Raw genomic sequence first — 20,769 nt, 5'->3', positions numbered from 1 at the left:
TAATGAACTGATTCTTTTAATTGAAGAGGATAAAAATGGGAAGGACAATCTACCCCATTCTAGGTACAGAGAGACATGTTAAACCTAGCAGTAGAGATCATTACTCAATGTTACCTTGAAGAAGACGAAGCATCATGAGCATGCTGGCATTAAGAGTTGGTGGGAGCATGGGACCCATTACAGTTCCTGGATTCACCACAACAATATCCAAATCTTTTTCCTTGGCAAATTCCCAAGAAGCTTTTTCAGCAAGTGTTTTTGATAAGGGATACCATACCTGAGGAACCAGTGCATTGTCACATTTAAATCGTAAATTGTAAATGTACAAGAAAGGTGCTTGTAGGGATACAAACTAAAGGCATATAACGATCATTTTTTTCTCGTCTTTCATGGCTGCTGTTGTGTATGCTTTATTAGTTTAATAGTTGAGTTGATAGAATAAGGGGTTTAAGAAGGTTAAACAACAGTATACATAGCAATATTTTCTCTTTATGAAGCTAAAATTCACTGATTCGATGAGGAAATCCCACATGCAAGATATAAATCAGAATAGAGAGTTATACATGAAAAAAGTATTCTTTTTTTTTTTGGGATAAGGTAAAGATTTTATTAAAGAAAACAGTATAAAAAAAATCGTATTCTCCACTAAGAACATACTGTATAGACACTTTTTTAAACATATGCTCCAAATGTGTAAAAGAACTATGAGGTTCCACTAACTTCTACAAGGTTATTTCCACTCTCCAAAAGCAATTCAGTTCCTCCGAATGGTCCATATGAGTGCCAAAGGAGCCTGTTCTCATCATACTCTTTTTCTCTGTCTCTTCTTTCTAAGCTTCCACCTCTAATGATTCATGACATCATCCATTCAACTCACAAAATATTCCATATTCTACACCATATATGTATGCAGTCGGACGATTCAGCAACAAATGGTTTACCCCTTCTTCTGCTTCCTGTCACATGAATTACCAACTGATAGTCTGTCCTCCCCTTCCTAAATCCTCTTTTATCAGAGTGGCTTCCCGCGGCTTCCCGCGCTGGCTACTGTTTAGAAAAAGTCCAATTTTCTCAATGCTCTGGGATCCAAATTGAGGAGCGAGAAGAGCAATACTCCCTCCGTTCTAGTTCTAATTTATATTAACCTGTTTGACTAGGCACGAAGTTTAAGAAAAAATGAAGACTGTTGGAATTTGTAGTCCTAAACAAGTCAAAAAGAGGCTCAGGGTATTTGTGTGGTTATAAAAGCTTCTCATTAAGGGTAGAATTGTAAGTTTAAGCAAAATAGTTATCAAATTTAGAAAGGGGTCATTCTTTTTGGAACGGACCAAAAAGGAAATAGGTTCACATAAACTGGAACAGAGAGTATATTATAAATTGACTTTGTAGAGAAATACCATCCTCCTGCCCTTCCATCTCCCTGCTTTCTCTCTCTGAGTGATATTTTTTGCTTCTATAACAATCCAATCAAGAAATTCAGCTCATCAATTTCCCAATTCTATAAGGTTCAGGTCGATAAGATTCCTCCGCCCTGTTTTTTACCAATTTGTGTGATTGCTGCTGTTTGCCGGCTAAACATATTGAAAATGGATCAGATAGCTTTACATGAAGAGACATCACCATATCATCTTTATTTCCAAAAGTGATTTTAGCTCCATTGCCAATTTTAAAACTGATATTCCTGTAAAAATTCTCTTATACTTCCATTATACTCTTCCACAGAGCTGCTTTACACAGCAAAATGATCTGCTTAGTCCTCCAACCCACCATTTGGACTCCATATTTCTCACCAATAACTTTTCTCCATAAAGTTTGATCCTCCATTTGAAACTTCCAAAAACACTTCCCTAGTAAAACTTAGTTGAACACTCAAGTCTCTAATCCCTAACCCCCTATCTATTGGAGAATTAATTCTTCCCCAATCAATTAGGTAGTACTTCTTAACTTTCTTATTCTAGTCCCACAAAATAGTTCATTGCAATCACTTAATATTTTTGTCATGGCCACTGGTACAGACATTTGAGAGATGTAGTAAGTGGCACAAAAAATGTCATAGAGAGTGGCAATGGAGATCCACAGCAGATCACACAAAGTGATATTGGTGATAAAGATTCTTATTATGCCATCTTTTATGTACCTGCAGCATTGTCCTGTCATATGCTCAAAGCATCCTCTGAACTTTGTCCTTTTCTTCTCCGTCTCCCAAGTTTCCTCTTCTTCTTGGTTCCTGAATTCCTTTTCCTTGCCTTTAGCAAGACATACATCGTGGTTTTTTCCTTCCGTTCTTCTCGCATGTCACTCTCCCCTTATGTTCAAATCATCCCATAAAGACACGTATATATTCCGGAGCTAGCAAATAGAGAAGAGATGCAGCAAAAACCATGTATACATCCAAGGAAATTGCAAGTAGAGAAAACTGCAATAACCAAATCAACACTGGCTAGTTTTCCTTAGAAACACAATAACCGAACCAAACCACTGATCAGTTTTCCTCATACCGCGTGTACACTATCAAGAGAAAAATATGAGTGACCCTAGGAGGGTGAATCCTTATCCACACGCTGCACGACGTAGTCACGTGCCATAATATCAGCCGCACAATGTATTCACGTGCTAATAATCACAACTCGTACGGCGTGTTCACGTGCCAATAATCACAATTCGCACGGCGTGTTCACATCCCAATAATCATAAACTGCACGATGTATTCACGTGCCAATAATCACAATCCGCACGGCGTGTTCACGTGCTACCAGTCGAATTCATATCACACAGAAGGCAAATATACAAGATTACATGTACATGAACAATGAATATCAAATTGCATACTCATGGACTGGTATAAGTGACATGCTAAGGTGTATGCATTTGCGTAGTGTGCTACCACAACTCAATTAGGTAATTGCATCACGAAACTAGCAATTATCAAGTTCAATCAGGAGATTAACCTCTATTTAACCTCAAACAAGGTTCAAATATCTCACAAAAGAGGTACAAATATAAGAAATATCACAGCATGAAGCTTAGCAATCCATTCAAGGCCTATCGTAGCCTAAGCACTGCCCCGACATGAATAATACCTAGCACGCACACGACTCACCCCACACACGTGCGCAACCCATAGCATGTAGCTATCACAAATAACTCTAGTTGCCTGAACCAAGTTTAGGTAAGATACTAAGCTCAAGCAAGCCAAATCAATACTCTAGAAGCGCCATCCCGCACGAATCGAGCTCCGAACGGCTCGAAACAGCCCAAAGCAACTCAAAAACATCAAATAATGTCATAGTAATCAAACCCAAACGATTAAGGGCGAATCTTTAATCAAATACTCAAAGTTAACCAAAAGGTCAACCCGGACCCGCACCTTGAAACCCGACAAAACCCATAAATTCCGGCAACCCATTCGAATACGAGTCCAACCATACTAGTTTCATCCAAATCCGACTCCAAATCGATGTTCAAAACCCAATTATTAGCATTAGAAAAGTTTTGACAAAAATCCCCAATTTCTCTTTTAGATTCATCACTCAAATGCCAAAATCAAAGATGGAATCATCAATAATAATCAAAACCGAGTCAAGAATACTTACCCCAATCCAAGTGGAGAAAATCACCTCAAAAATCGCTCAAAACCGAGCTCCCAATCTCAAAATGCGATAAAGTAACTCAACCCTCGAATATATGAGATCTGCCAAGCATCTCCGCATCGGCGGACAAAACTGCCGCATTTGCAGTGTCACATCTGCGAGTTCCACTCTCTGCCCTACCACCCGCACCTGCGGAGCCCACCTCGCGCTTACGAAGCCGCAGCCGCGGAAAACACATCGCAGATGTGCAACACCCAGCTCGTTTTTGCGCCTCTTGTCCGCATCTACAGACGTCGCACCTACACCCATAGTTCCGCAGGTGCGACCACACCAGATCACTGCCAACCAGCAATAACCAACATGCCCCAAAATGGTCCGAAACCCGTTCGATACTCACCCGAGCCCCTCAAAACCCCGTCTGAAACTCACCCGAGCCCTTCAAGGCCCCGTTCGAATATACCAATAAGTCCCAAAATACAACACGAATCTACTCTAGGCCAAATCACGCGAAATAACATCAATACCACGAATCGCACCTCAAATCAAGCATAATGAACTATTTCAAATTTCCAAATTCCAAACTAAGGTCGAACACGTCTAAACAACTCAAAATCATCTCAAATTTTGCACACAAGTTCCAAATGACATACAAACCGATTCCTACTCCGGAAACAATAATCTGAACCCGACGACATCTAAATCAACTCCCGGTCAAACCTATGAATTTTCCAAACTTTCAAATTGTCAACTTTCGCCAATTCAAGCCAAAACATTCTAGAAACATCCAAATACGAATTCGGGCATACGCCAAAGTCAAATATCACCATCCGGACCTAACGAGATCATCAACTCCGATTCGAGGTCAAATACACAAAAAGTAAAACTTGGTCCTCTTCTAACTCAAAGCATCCAAATTAAAGATCATTCTTTCAAATCAATCCTGAACCACTCGAAAACCAAAACTGACAATACACGCAAGTCATAATACATCATATGAAGCTACTCACGACCTCAAATACAGAATGAAAATGCGAATGCTCAAAATGACTGATCAAGTCGTTACAATGTTACTCATAAGATTAAAACTAGATGGTTAAAATAGATAAGTGCTAATGGAGTGTTATGTGATAGAAGGATGCCTACCAAAGTGAAAGGTAAGTTCTATAGAACGGGTACAAGACCAACAATGTTATATCGTAGTGAATATTGGGTTGCTAAACTCCAACATATCCACAAGATGAATGTTGTATAGATGTGAATGCTAAGACGAATGCATGGTCATACAAGATTAGATAAGATTAAAATTGACAACATTCGTTAGAAGGTGCAAGTAGTACGCATTAGGGATAAAATGAGAGCAGGCCCCTTGAGACGAGATAGACCGAAAATCACACGGAAAAAGTTACCTCGAACGACCTATAAATTCTTGGAATAAATACAGACTTAAAAATAGGGCACAATGAAAGAAAAAGATCTATATAGGTAATACTTACTAATTAGGAATAGGCTTTAAATTTGTTAGAGAATTTTTAATATTATTACTATTTTTCTTATTATTATTTACTATTATATGAATATACTATATATATATATATGTGTGTGTGTGTGCGTGCGTGTGTGAGTGTATGTGTATATATTAATTGTTGACCAGCTTAATTATAGGAGAAGAATCAGAGAATTAAATCTTTAATTAATAGCTTGATTGTCGGAAGATTTTATTGTAACCGAATTTTCTCTCATTATTTTCGTTTATTTTCTTTCCTAGAATAGTTGTAGGACTTTTGTATAAAAGCATGTATCAGTAGGATGTAAAACATATATTGAAATACAATGAGTCTTCTATTCTTTTCAATTTTATCATGGTATCAGAACCATTGATGCCCTTTTGAGGCGAGTTTTCTCTCTCTGCAATACTAGAGTTCAATAGGTTGAGTTTTCTCTCTCTTTGTTATAGTTTTCTTGCTAACAATTCTGTCCGAAGCTTTTTTCTCACCTTCTGCCAGTTCTGTACAAAAATTGGTACCACTGGAAGGATTATATCTACTATACAACCTATCCAAACTAGTTTCAGATTTTTTCGAACACAGAAGACAAGTTTGGCGTAACCCGTTAGCTACAATAGCCTTTTTTCAGATTCTGAAGGTTGTTTTGAGTAACCAGGTTCTTCTGTTTAGCATTTATATTCTGCAAATTTTCTGGTGCTTCGGATTGTTGAAAAATATGGGGGACTCAAAAACAATAGATAACAATAATTCTGTTTCACATGGTATTAGTATGGTAAAATTGGATGGTGATGGTTCGTATCTTGCCTGGTCAAGGGCTTGTTTGTGGTTTATTAAATCCAGGAAAATGATTGGTTATATTATGGGAGAAAAGAAACAACCTGTTGTGACTGATACTATCTGATAACTCCCTTATAACTTGGCTTTTGAATACCATGCACCCTCGAATTTCTAAACAATATTTGTTGCTTGACACTACCGAAAAAATCTGGAATTCAACCAAGCACTTATTCTCGCAAGGGAAATGATGCCAAGATTTTTGAAATTCGAAACAAAATTCATACGACTAAGCAAGGTGAATTGACTATCACTGATTATTATTCCGAGTTAAGTAGGTTATGGCAGAAGATTGACTACTATCATGATCTCCAAGCAAAGTGCATTGATAATGCAGTTCTCTTTCAATGATCGATTGAAAAGGAAAGGTCTATGATTTTCTAGCCGATTTGAATCAAGAATATGATCAGATCAGGGTTCAAGTTCTCGGTAAAGTTCCTTTTCCTTCTCTTGAGGATGCATACTCTTATGTTCAAGAGGAAGAGAGCCGACGAGGGGTCATGCTTCATTTAGCACCAATGGAGAAGTACGTGTTAGCTGTGTCTCATGAACAACCAAAAGCGTTCACTTCTAATCAAGATTACATGCACTGTGATTATTGTGGAAAGCCCAGGCATACAAAGAAGACATGTTGGAAACTACATGGTAGACCAACGAGAGGTTGTGAAGGAAAACGTGTAGGTCCATCAAGGGTTCAAGCTAATATTGCAGAAAATATAGAGACAACCATAGAAACTGCTTCTGGAGAAGCATTGTCTTCGGATTAAGTTCAACATCTTCGCTATCTCCTCAATAAACTTGACTCTTCTAATATTGCAACTTCCAATTACATGCAGTTAGGTATTGCCTTTAAACTTGGAGTATTGATTTTGGTGTGAATAAACACATGACAGGCTCCTCTAAAGGCTTTCAAAACTACTCTCCCAGTTTCACAGGGGATTATGTCAAAATAGTCAATGGCTCCCTAACTCTTGTCCTTCATCTCTGGAACATGTTCTGTTGTCAGTTGTTTATACACCTGATATTACATTATCATTTGTTCTCCATGTACTTGAGTTTCCTGTTAAGCCGTTATCTGTTAGTGTCATCACCAAAAAAATAAACTGTAGTGTCGAGTTCTTTCCTTATCATTGTATTTTTCAGAATCTTCAAATAAGGAAGAGGATTGGCAGTGGTGGGTTGCATGATGACTTATATTGGATTGATGAAACTCGAGACTCTGGTCAGGCCATGTTTTGGAGTAAATAAGGATGTCAACCAAGAAATAATATAGTGGCATAGACCACCCATCATTTTTTGCCTAAAAGAAGTTATGTCCTAGTTTGTTTTCAAGAATTGAGTTTGAATCTTTATTTTGTAATGCTTGTGAATTTGTCAAGTATACTTGAAACTCTTATCCTCTTAGTGATAATAAAAGTACAACTCTTTTTTCGACTATTCATTCTGATGTGTGGAGTCCTACTCAAACTGTGTCTTTATCTGGTAATAGATGGTTTGTTACTTTTATTGATTTTTGCAATAGAACGATTTGGGTGTATTTGCTAAAGGTCAAAAGTGAAGTTTTCTCCTGCTTTCAGTCATTTCATAAGATGACTTGCACTCAGTTTGAGGCTAAGATAAAACTCGTGCATACTGACAATGGCACAAAATACATGGACACAAATTTTGGTGCTTATTTGGAGTCTTATGGGATATTCCATCAAACTAGTTGTCTTTATACTAGTGCACAAAATGGGTTGCAGAAAGGAAAAATAGGCATTTGTCAGAAGTGGCAAGAACGAATCTACCAAAACCTTACGGGGGATGCCATTTTAGTAGTTGCATATCTCATCAATAGAATACCACTAAAATCCCTCAATTTTCGGACTCCTCTGGAAGCATTAAAGGGTAAGAATGATTATACTATTCCTCCGAAGATATTTGGGTGTGTTTGCTTTGTTCACACTATGAACTTTGGGAAACTTGATCATAGAGACTTTAAGTGTCTCTATTGGGTATTCTCCAACACATAAACGGTACAAATGCTATCATCCTTCCTCTAGGAGAATCTTTGTCAGCATGGATGTTACCTTTCGAGAATCTGAGCCCTATTTCAGTATTACATCATCACCTCTTCATGCGGAGAACTATAAAAGAGAAGAGATGATTCTCCCGAGTTCTATTGTTGAAACCATTGCCAGTACTACAAGGGAAAGTAAAATTGAAGACAGAAAACAGGGGAAGACTATTGGGCGTTTGGATAAACCTGATTTGAAAACTTACTCGAGGAGAAATAGAGCAGAAGAAATCATCATGCAATCCGCCAAAGCTGAGTCTTCTTCTACTGGTTAGTTTAGGGGTGGGCATATTTCGGTCAGAATCGAAGAAACCGACCGAACAGAAAATATTTTTATTTCGGTTTCGGTTATTCGGTTTTTTTGGTCGGTTTTAATTTAAAATTTTAGAATTTCAGTTTTTTGGTTCGATTTTCAGTTATTAACTTATTTGGTTCTGTTAACCGAAATACCGAATTATTAGCATATAGATTCTTTAAGTTATATATAGGCTAAGCCCATAGGTAATAAATTAATACTATTAGGCACAAATCCATCAAAGACCCAACCCAAATAAGTAAGTCCAGCAGCCTCCCACTCTTAAAGAATTTCACTCTACTAAAACATCCATAGCATATATGAGAGTAGTATACCTGGAGGATTTCGCACAGAGATGTAATTTGCCTCTGTTTGAATTCTATGATCCATAATAGTGTGCAAAGCTTAGTCTGGTTTTTTTTTATAAACACAGTATTTCCAAGAAGTCCGAAGTTTTGGAAAAAATACAACAAATTCGCAAGTCCCATATTACATAGAGGATCCCAATAAGATAATGTTCAAACCGAAAATCGATTCGAAATAAACCGAACCGAAATTAGAAAACTGAACTGAACCGAACTTATTTCAGTTCGGTTTCTGTTACTACTTTTACAAAACCGAAAACCAAATAACCGAACCGAATTTCTTCAAACTGAAGTGAACTGACTGAACCCCCACCTTTAGGTAAGTTACCTACCTTTCCTAATGAGTTAGATGTGATGTACCTATTGCTCACAGAAAAGGAGTCAGATTTTGCACCACCACACATCCTTTATCTAATTTTGTCTCTTATAATTCTTTCTCCCTCCTATAGAGCATTTGCCTTGTCTATTTCTTTTGTGTCTATTCCCTAGAATTGGAGAGAAGCTTTTGCAGATCCTAAATGAAAGCAAGCTATGATTGAAGAACTGAAGGTCTTGTCAAAAAATGAAACTTGGGAACTTGTCACTTCACCACCCGACAAAAAGTTGGTTGGCTGCAAATGGGTCTTCACTGTGAAGCACAAAGCCGATGGCTCAATTGAAAGATTCAAAGCAAAATTGGTGTCTAAGGTATTCACTCAGACTTATGGAGTAGATTATCAAGAGACATTTGCCCCTGTTGCTAAAAAGTACACTATCACAATAATTTTGTCTTGTGCAACTAATCTTGATTAGGACTTGCAACAGTTTGATGTAAAGAATGCATTTCTTCATGGAGACATAGAAGAAGAGGTGTATATGGAGATTCCTCCTGGATTTGATACTGAATAAAGTCAAGGAAAGTGTGCAGATTCAAGAAGGCCTTGAATAGACTGAAGCAATCCCCTAAAGCTTCGTTTGACAGATTATGCAAAGCAATGATCTCCTTCGGCTACCAAGAAAGCAATGTTGATCACACCCTCTTCATAAGACATCAAAAGGGTAAACGCACTCTTCTCATAGTTTATGTTGATGACATAGTAATGACCAGAGATTACTCGATTGAAGAAGTTGTTGGCACAAGAATTTGAAATCAATGATCTAGGGAAGTTGCGGTACTTTTGGGAATTGAGGTTGCTACATCAAAAAGAGGAATCTTTATTTCTCAAAGGAAGTATAATTTGGCAGGTTGCAAACCGACAGAATCGCCCATTGAAAGTAATCACAAGTTACAAAGCGGAACTGCAAAATCAGTTGATAAGGAAAGATATCAAAGATTGGTTGGAAGACCCATTTATCTCTCCCACACTAGACCAGACATTGGTGTTTGGATTGAATTTTAAGAAGTAGTTTTAAGCATTTTTTATCATTGTCAAACACCAACAAAACGAAAAAAGTGCTTAAAAGCCAATAAGCACTTAAAATAAGCCAATCCAAACACCCTCATAGCCTATTCAGTCAGCCTGGTGAGTCAGTTCATGCATGATCCCCTAGATCCTCATATGCAAGTTGTCTTTCACATTTTGCGGTATTTGAATATGCTCCCGGAAAAGGTCTATTGTTCTCCAAACATGGTCACCTCCAGATATAGAAGTCTTTACAGATGCGGATTAGGCTGGATCTCTAGATGACAGAAGATCCACATCCACTTATTGTACACTCGTAAGAGGAAACTTAGTTACTTGGAGAAGCAAGAAGCAAAGTGTAGTTGCTAGACCAAGTGCAGAGGGAGAATACAGATCTATGGCCCAGTGTGTCTGTGAACTTTTGTGGTTACAAAAGCTACTAGAGGAATTGAGATTTTCGATAAAAAAAAAGTGTCTTTGTATTGTGATAACAAGGCTGCCATTAATATAGCTCATAATCCAGTCCAACATGACCGACAAAGCATGTTGAAATTGATCAACACTTCATCAAAGAAAAAGTTACAAGTGGTATATGTTTAGCAAAGGTCTCAACAAATGGACTTTCCATACACTAGGTTGCAAGTTGGGCATGTGTGACATCTTTGCACCAACTTGAGGGGGAGTGTTGACCAGCTTAATCATAGGAGAAGAATCAGAAAATCAAATATTTAATTAATAGCTTGATTGTAGGAAGATTGTATTGTAATTCTCTCATTATTTTCGTTTATTTTCTTTCCTAGAATAGTAGGACTTTCGTATAAAAGCATGTATCAGTAGTGTGAGAATGCACGGGAGAAAAATCTATTATTGATTAATATTAACAATGATACAATGAACCCTATATATATAATACATGTCCTACTCCTAATACATATGGGATTAGGGTTATTTACTACTATTTAATTATCAAACTAATACTCCCCCTCAAGTTGGTGCATATAAATCATATGTACCGAACTTGTTACATATATAACTAATACGAGGATCAATGAGGGACATGGTGAAAATATCAGCAAGCTGATCATTCGACTTCACAAATTTTGTAGCAATATCTCCCGAGAGTATCTTTTCTCTAACAAAGTGACAGTCAATCTCGATGTGTTTAGTTCTCTAATGGAACACTGGATTTTGACGCAATATGAAGAGCAGCTTGATTATCACACACAAGTCTCATCTGACTAATCTCACCAAATTTCAACTCCTTGAGCAACTGTTTTATCCAAATTAGCTCACATGTGGCCATAGCCATTGCTCGATATTCTGCTTCTGCACTAGACCGGGCAACCACATTCTGTTTCTTGCTCTTCCAAGACACCAAATTTCCTCCTACTAAGACACAATATCCAAACGTAGAACGTCTATCAGAAGGTGATCCTGCCCAATCAGCATCCGAGTATCCAACGTTCTGCTCATGGCCTCGATCCTCAAACAATAAGCCTTTTCTTGAAGCTGATTTTATATTCCGAAGAATGCGGATAACTGCATCCCAATGACTATCACAGGGAGAATCCATAAACTGACTCACAACACTCACAGGAAAGGAAATGTCAGGTCTAGTCACTGTGAGGTAATTTAATTTACCAACCAACTACCTATATCTTGCAGGATCGCTAAGAGGTTCCCCCTGTTCTGGCAGAAGTTTAGAATTCGGATCCATCGGAGTATCAACAGGTCTACAACCTGTCATTCCTGTCTCCTCAAGAATATCTAAGGCATACTTCCGTTGTGAGATCACAATACCTGAGCTAGACTGAGCGACCTCAATACCCAGAAAATACTTTAATCTGCCCAGATCCTTAGTCTGAAAGTGTTGAAAGAGATGTTGCTTTAACTTACTAATACCATCCAGATCATTGCCGGTAATAACAATATCGTCAACATAAACGACCAGATAAATGTAGAGATTTGAAGCAGAATGTCGATAAAATACAGAGTGATCAGCTTCACTACGAGTCATGCCAAACTCCTGAATAACTATGCTGAACATACCAAACCAGGCTCGAGGAGACTGCTTTAAACCATAGAGGGACCGGCGCAACCGACATACAAGGCCACTAGACTCCTCCTAAGCAACAAAACCAAGTGGTTGCTCCATATAAACCTCATCTTCAAGGTCACCGTGAAGAAAATCATTCTTAATGTCCAACTATCAGAAAGGCCAATGGCGAACAGCAGCCATGGATAGAAAAAAGGCGGACTGATGCAATTTTAGCCACGGGAGAGAAAGTATCACTGTAATCGAGTCCAAATATCTGAGTATATCCTTTGGCAACAAGACGAGCCTTAAGTCGATCAACCTGGCCATCTGGACCAACTTTGACTGCATACACCCAACGACAACCAACAGTCGATTTACCCGAAGGAAGAGGAACAAGCTCCCAAGTACCACTCGTATGTAAAGCAGACATCTCGTCAATCATAGCCTGTCGCCATCCGGGATGAGACAATGCTTCACCTGTAGACTTAGGAATGGAAACAGAGGACAAAGATGACACAAATGCATAATGGGATGATGAGAGACGATGGTAACTTAAACTGACATAATGAGGATTAGGATTAAGTGTGGACTGTATACCCTTTCGTAGTGCAATCGGTTGATTAAGAGGAGACTAGTCCGCAGTATTAGCAGGGTCAGGTGCAGGACGTGAATCAGCTGGGCCTGATGGTGGGGGCGGATGACGATGATAAGTCAGGAGTGGTGGAGCTGTAGAAGGTTAAACTGGACTAGGTGATGGCACTAGAGCTATAGTTGGTGGAACTGGACTAGGTGGTGGCACTGGGCTCGGTGGTGACACTGGAGCTATAGGTGGTGGAGCTGCAACTAGAACGGTAGGCGGTGGAGCTATGGAGGAAGATGAATGGGAGATAGGGACTGAATCTCCAAAAGAAGGAACAGGTAGCACCTCAGAAATATCTAAGTGATTAACTGGACCTGTGAAGTATGATTGAGTTTCAAAGAAGGTAACATCAGCACACATAAGAAATCGCTGAAGGTCAGGAGAATAACATCGATATCCTTTTTGCATTCGTGAGTAACCCAGAAATATGCACTTAAGAGCACGAGGAGCTAACTTATCTTTTCCTGAAGTAAGGTCATGAACAAAGCACGTACTCCCAAAGACACGGGATGGAAGAGAGAACAAAGGTAAGTGGGAAAACAGGACAGAGAATGGAACTTGATTTTGGATAGCTGAAGATGGCATACGATTAATAAGATAACAAGATGTAAGAACTGCATCTCCCAAAAACGCAGCGGAACATGAGATTGTATGAGTAGGGTACGAGCAGTTTCAATAAGATGTCTATTCTTTCTTTCAGCTACCCCATTTTGTTGGGATGTGTACGGATAAGATGTTTGATGAATAATCCCATGGTAGTTCATAAAGTGCTGAAATAGGGAAAACAAATACTCTAGGGCATTATCACTACGAAAAGTACGGATAGAAACCCCAAATTGATTTTGAATTTCAGCGTGGAAGGTCTGGAAAATAGAAAACAACTCAGATCGATTTTTCATCAAAAATATCCAAGTGCACCTGGAATAATCATCAATGAAACTGACAAAGTAGCGGAATCCTAAGGTAGAACTAACCCGACTAGGACCTCAAACATCTGAATGGCCTAAAGTAAAAGGTGACTCTGCTCGATTATCAAAACGCCGCGGGAAATGGGAGCGGGTATGCTTATCGAGCTGACACGACTCACACTCTAGAGTGGACAAGTGAGATAAGCCAGGTACCATTTTCTGAAGTTTTGACAAACTGGGATGTCCTAACCGTTTATGTAATAAATCTGGTGAATCAGTAACGAGAGAAGTTCTTGGAGGAAGATAAGATGCGAGTCCATGTGATTTTGCAAGGATAAGGTAATAAAGTTCATCTGATTCACGTCCGGTACCAATGATCCGTCCTGTACTGCGTTCCTGTACAAAAACAAGGTCATCAAGAAATAAAACAGCAGATTTAAGTGATTTGACTAAGCGACTAACGGCTATGAGATTAAAAGGACTACCAGGAACATAAAGAACTGAGTCTAAAGGTAAGGAAGGAAGTGGACTTGCTTGACCTATTGCAGTTGCCATGGCTTGAGACCCATTGGCCATTGTGACTGTTGGAAGCGATTGAGAATACGAGATACTAGTGAAAAGAGATTTGTTACCAGAAATATGATTAGATGCACCTGAATCAATGACCCAAGACTCAAAAGGTGAAGATTGGGAGACGCAATTCATGCTACTATTTGTTGGAACAACGGAGGCTAATCCTAAACATGTCTGTTTACGTGCCTTATACTGAAAGAACTCAATATAATCCGGTAAAGAAACCATCTGGATTGGATTTAATGCATTCGATCCAACGAATTGTGAGTCTAAGAATGACATTATAATATTCACGCCGGAAAAGGTCAGAAAATTGTTTGGAAATCACTGTTTCACTGTTACTGTTCACCGGAAATACTATAGCTCGCCGGAAAATAAAAAAAGTTGTCGGGATCTGATGTAAACTTGATGGGTAGGCTCGGAAAAATGAGGAGAGCAAGTTTTCCTGAAGAATTGTTTTCAAAATCTGACCGGAAGAGGTCACACGCGTCGGCGTGTGTGACAGACGCGCCGGCGGAAGCAGAACTCCGACAGGCGCGTGACAGCGCGTGGATGGGTATTTTTCGGTGAATTTTTCTGGGGTTTGGCCGGATCTCTCTTAGGAACCTTGTGGTGGTGTTGGATTTTGCACAACACTGATAATTAGTGACTTTGACGCAATCAGTCACTTAGGTCACCGGAAAATTGCACGGTGACTGAGTTCTTTCTTCCCGGATGTCGTTGGAATGATGCACAACGATCTCTTCTCACCGATGCTCTAATACCATGTGAGAATGCACGGGAGAAAAATCTATTATTGATTAATATTAACAATGATACAATAAGCCCTATATATATAATACATGTCCTACTCCTAATACATATGGGATTAGGGTTATTTACTACTATTTAATTATCAAACTAACAAGTAAAATGTAAAACATACATTCTACTAAGATATATATATATATATACATACATTGAAGCCTCCACACACACACACATACATACATATATACTAGTATCTATAAACATGTGTTGCACGTTAATAATGACACATGATGGTTAAAATATTTATTTATATGAAGGAATAATAAATTTAATTAATGAGAGAAATTTTATATATAATACTACAACAATCATCTAAATGCCGAAAAATATTATTAATTCAAAATTAAAGGATAACTTACATAAATGATCAATTTTAGTCATATTATGTAGATAATTATGTATTGTAGTTTAAAGATATCTAATTTGGTGGTATCTTATCGAATACTTCTATATAGATGGTATTTTATATATGTATATGAATTTTTTAAGAAGTATATCCTAAAAGTAATAGGATTACAAGGTTAATGTCTAGAATTCCGATTATGTCTTTTTATTATGAGTTATTATGTTTAATATTAAAAGGTTATTTTTGTAATCCAACATTTTATTCATGCTTTTATAATAATATAGATATATATAATGGCATAATGATGATAGAAGCTGAGCTTAAAGAAAGAAGTGAGGATTCATATCGCCGACCCCAACTTTGTTTGGGACTGAGGCGTAGTTGATGTTGTTGTTGACTAATTTGCCTATAGAACCTATTTCTTTCAAATGTGTAGTTAAGTGGTGATGAAGTGTTTTTGTAGAGGAGTCTACTATACTAGTTGCAAATGGTATGAGATCTTTTGTTACATGTACGTCATATATGGCCATTGATAGTTGTAGGCGTGTCTACTTGTAAATCAAAAGTATTGTCACTCTAGATTATTATAACACATTGATGATTTTCGAGGGCCAAGCTCAGGCATTTTTTTTTTTATGAAGTAAGGGAATTTCATTAAATGGCATCAAGAAGATGCATAGCAAAAATTACAACATAAAGGTATTGTCTGCTCATACACAAAAACTTACAGGACAACTAAAGAGCAGACAAAATCCAGAAATAGTTCAACACTAGTTACAGGGGCCTGATTGAACCAACTAAATAAGTTAATTAAACAAGTGGCTTTAAGAGTGTTTGGGAGTTGAAATCCCATCAAAACATCTACGGTTCCTTTCATTCCAAATACTCCAAAAAATAGCACCAGGTACCATTGACCAAGTCTTTTTGATGGATTTCCCAACTCTCCAAGAACACCAACTCTCATAAGCTTCTTTGATACTGTTTGGCATAACCCAGACAAATCCAAAAACTGATAAAAACATACTCCAAATATCAGTTGCTACTGAACAGTGCAAAAAAAGATGCTTCACACTCTCAAATTCCATCTAGCACGTATAACATCTATTCACAGTCGGTATACTCCTTCTGCTAAGATTGTCTTGAGTAAGACAAGCTTCATACAATGTTGTCCACATAAAGCCAGCTACTTTTATACGTTGTTTGATTTTCCAAATAAGCTTCCAAGGCCATTTGTCGATCAATTCCTTGTTGGAGCATAGATTATCATATCCTCTTTTTACAGTATAGGTTCTCTCTTTTGATTCACCCCATTCCAACCTATCCTGCACCTGGGAATTGACATTAGCACCTGATAATTTATTGAACAAACCCAACAAATCACTCAACTCCCAATCTTGGATGTCCCTTCTGAAATGTGGAGCCCAAGCACGATTTTGCCAAACATGTGAGATAGTTGCATCTTTATTACTAGCAAGTAAAAATAAAGCTGGAAATTCATCTTTCAGGGTCTCTGTTCCTAGCCATTTATCTTTCCAGAAAGATATATGAGCCCTGTACCCTAGCTTGAGTGATGACTTGAGCTTGAATTCTCCCCAAAGCTTTGAAATGTGTTTTCAGGGGACTGAACCATGTAGAGCTCTCCTCTGCCTAGTGCACCAGGTGTTTGCCACCCCATACTTTGCTTGAATTACTGTTTTCCATAGCCCTGAACTTTCCAGGTTCTACCTCCAGTACCATTTCATCAATAAACTCTTGTTATGCAAGGCAAGATCTTTTATCCCTAGCCCTCCATGGTTCTTAGGAAGAATAACTCTTGGCCATTTAACCAGATGGAACTTGCGAGTGTCACTGTTGCCTTCCCATAAAAAATCTCTTCTTAATTGATCAAGTCTCCTTTGTACCTTAGCTGGGATTGGGAATAAGGTCATGAAATATGTTGGTATGCTATCTAGCACACTATTGATGAGTGTAAGTCTGCCTCCAAAGGATAGGTATTGCATTTTCCAGGAAGCCAGTTTCCTTTCAAATTTTTCAATCACTCCATTCCAGATGCCTTGAGACTTGTATCTAGCTCCCAATGGGAGCCCCAAATATGATGTAGGGAAAGATCCCACTTTACAGCACATAACCTCTGCAAGCTCATCCAGATTTGGGACTGTGTTAACCGGATAGATGATGCTTTTCAGCATGTTCATGTGTAGGCCTGAAATAGCTTCAAAGATCATCAGCGTGAGATTAAGATATAGAACTTGCGATTTTTCAGCTCCGCAAAAAATCTGAGTGTCGTCTGCATATAGCAGATGCGACACTATCACAGAATTGCCCTCTTCATTGCACACCTTAAAACCCTCTAGCCAATGGAGCTGGTTAGCGTTGTCTAACATTTTGCTTAGGCCTTCCATAGCAAGGATGAACAAAAAAGGTGAGAGGGGATCTCCCTGAGGCCTTTTGGGGAGAGAAAACCCAACATGTCCACCATTGATTAAAATTGAGTACTTCACTGTGGTAATACAAAATTTAATCCATCTAATCTAGTGTTCTCCAAATCCCATCTTCCTGAGTATATTAATCAAGTACGCCCAATTGAGTTGGTCAAATGCCTTTTCAATGTCAAGTTTGAAAAGCAGACCAGGTTGCCCAGACTTCATCTTCCAATCTAATATTTCATTGGCTATTAAAGCTGCATCAGTTATCTGCCTTGATTTGATGAATGCATTTTGATGTCCTGAAACTAGCTTCCCTATCACCCATTTCAACCTCTCTGCTATGATCTTGGAGGCTATTTTATAAACAATGCTAATCAAGCTGATTCGCCTGTAGTCCCTCAATTCAGTGGCTCCTTTCTTCTTAGGGATTAGACTATAAACGAGGCATTACAAGACCTGACTAAGTTGCCATTCTGGTGAAAATAATGAAGTGCACCCATGATATCATTCTTTAATACCGCCCATGATTTCTAGTAAAATGCCATGGTGTAACCATCTGGACGTGGAGCTTTATCAGGTGCACAAGCTTTGATAATGTCCAGAACTTCTGCCTCTTCAAATGGTCTTTACAGCAACTCTTTCTCTTCTGAAGATAAAGTTGCTACATCTTCTAGCCTTGCTGAAGGTCTCCATCTTTCATTTTCAGTGTACAACTTCTAATAGAAGTCTAAAATCTCCCCTCTGACTAAAGCCTTGTCCTCAATGAAATCATCTTCAATTTTGAGTTTGTCAATGCGATTATTTCTCCGGTTGGAATTGGCACAACTTTCTGGAAGAACTTGGTGTTTTTATCCCCTTCTTTGAACCACGAACATCTTGATTTTTGCCTCCAGGAAACTTCTTCTGCTTTGGCCAGCTGCTCAATTTCCATTTGAAGTCTCATCATGCTGGATTTTTCTTCTTGAGAAAGAGTTCTGCCTTTAGTTTGTTGTTGCAAAAAGAAAAGCTCTTGTAGGGCTCTTCCCCTCCTAGCTGCAGTTATGCCATATTCCTCTCTGTTCAAAGTTGTGAGATCTTTTTTTAGTAGCTTCAATTTATTCACCAATACAAAGTCAGGAGTGCCATTGACTTCATAACTCTGCCACCATGACTTGATCCTATCTTGAAAGCCTTCCGTGTTTAACCACATATTTTCAAATTTAAAGCAGGATGGATTTGAATCCCAATCCCCACTTTCCAACATGATAGGAGAATGATCTGAGATGACTTTGGGAAGCGCAACTTGACTAATTTTTTGAAAAGTATCATTCCATTTTGATGACACAAGGAATCTATCTATTCTTGATACTTGGATATTCTCCTCTCCTCTGGACCAGGTGAATTGAGCTCCCTGTAAAGGTAAGTCTAATAAGCAAAGATCTTGAATGACATCTGAGAACCCCCTCATAGGGCCATGCTCAGGCATTACAGTGAGATGTTTGTCATTTGACTATCTCTTTCTCTCTCGTGGTTGGTCTATTCAGTTTGATGTCAAAAAACTTTTCTCAATTGCTTTTGCCATGAGTTATTGTCTAATTGGTTTCATGATTCTTTTGGTAATCATTATCTCTCTTTTTGTTATTATACATAAGAAGTTGTTTTATAGACTCTCATCAGGGACTGAGTTTTCTACCAAGGATTTGGATGCTCTCACTTATTTTCCGAGTGTCTGCATCACTCGCCTGGCCAACTGCTTGCATCTTTCTCAAAGAAGTACGCTAGCAATCTTGATCGTGTAGATTAAAGCAGTCTACTCATCACTATCAAGTGAATAGTACAGAGGTGAAAAAGATTGTCGATCCCAAAAAGACTAGTATATAGTCGACAACACGTGATTCTTATTCTCGTGGCTTGAGAAGTCAAATGTTGAGATTCAATTAATTCCTTCCAATATCTAACAAAACAAATGGTCAAAAGATACATGAAATACATGAGAAAAAAGTTTCAAAAGAAATACCAGAGTTGCTAATAGTTAGGATTTAACTTTACCTACATGTTTGTTCCAGTTTTTTTTTTAACACAAGTTTTAAACAATACCATTCTGAAGTATAAAATTATCATTTTCAGGTGAGACTTCCTGTTTCGAAGGTCCTTTTATGTTGCTCCCGGGTAGACTCTTGGTTAATTTCACTCGGGACGCATGACGACTGTGGAACTATTTTTCGAGAATTGGTAAAATCCCTTATTTTCTAATCATCATTTAACATAGAAGTAACCACCTCTGAGATACCTAACCATGATTATTCTCAAGAGTAGACTTTCATTTAGTTACTCCAAGATGTTGTAAGGTTTAAGAAGTTCTCCTATTTTTAGCACACAAATCTTCGTATTGTTCCTATCGGGTAGCTTAATCAAAATTATTGCATACTTTAACAATAATAACTTGAGTATTCTTGAATCAACCTAACTCCTCTAATTTGACCTCACGTTAGATTTTATTCACTCAAGTATAACTAAACATAACCTGGTTAAATTTTGTGCAATTTCACAATACATGGATGAAGAAACTAAGTATGATAATGTGGCCATTCAACGAAGCAAATATGAAACTCACATCTCAAGGTACAAATTTTACATATTTATAACCGAGAAATTTCCTGTGAGTTAGCCGGCAACCCTAGTTGACCCACAAGTTGAAACTCCATAAGGTATGGCCCTATCGCTCTTCTCCACCTCGCTTAATTATCAGGCTTCTTGTGATCGGCAAGATTTGAGCTAGTGACATGTGTCCCACCACAGATACTCAGTTGCGCATCCTTACTACTGAACCAAACCGAGAAGTGTTCAAATCTCAAGTACGATCGATGAAGCATGGGCTCAATTTCACTCCAACTACATAATTTACTCCATAACACAAGTGAAGAAAACCAAGGAAAACTACTTTCTTCATGACAAATCAATTAATCAATCAACTACACCTCATCGCAACCTAGAAAGGTATTTCAGACATTTCATGTCAACA

At 38.2% G+C, this 20,769-nt stretch overlaps 1 protein-coding gene across 1 annotated transcript in view; it reads right to left on the bottom strand.

Annotated features, from left to right (window-relative positions):
• The window catches only part of LOC104240849 (cinnamoyl-CoA reductase 1), a 28,497-nt gene that overhangs the window by 1,050 nt on the left and 6,678 nt on the right, over window positions 1-20,769 (bottom strand). The window contains exon 4 of the mRNA XM_009795743.2: window positions 115-277. Within this exon, the coding sequence (XP_009794045.1) occupies window positions 115-277 (163 nt within the window). The remainder of the gene's footprint in view (window positions 1-114; window positions 278-20,769) is intronic.

The sequence above is a fragment of the Nicotiana sylvestris genome, chromosome 7 (assembly GCF_000393655.2).
Source record: "Nicotiana sylvestris chromosome 7, ASM39365v2, whole genome shotgun sequence".
NCBI lineage: Eukaryota > Viridiplantae > Streptophyta > Magnoliopsida > Solanales > Solanaceae > Nicotiana > Nicotiana sylvestris.
This window is presented reverse-complemented; position numbering and strand designations above follow the sequence as displayed.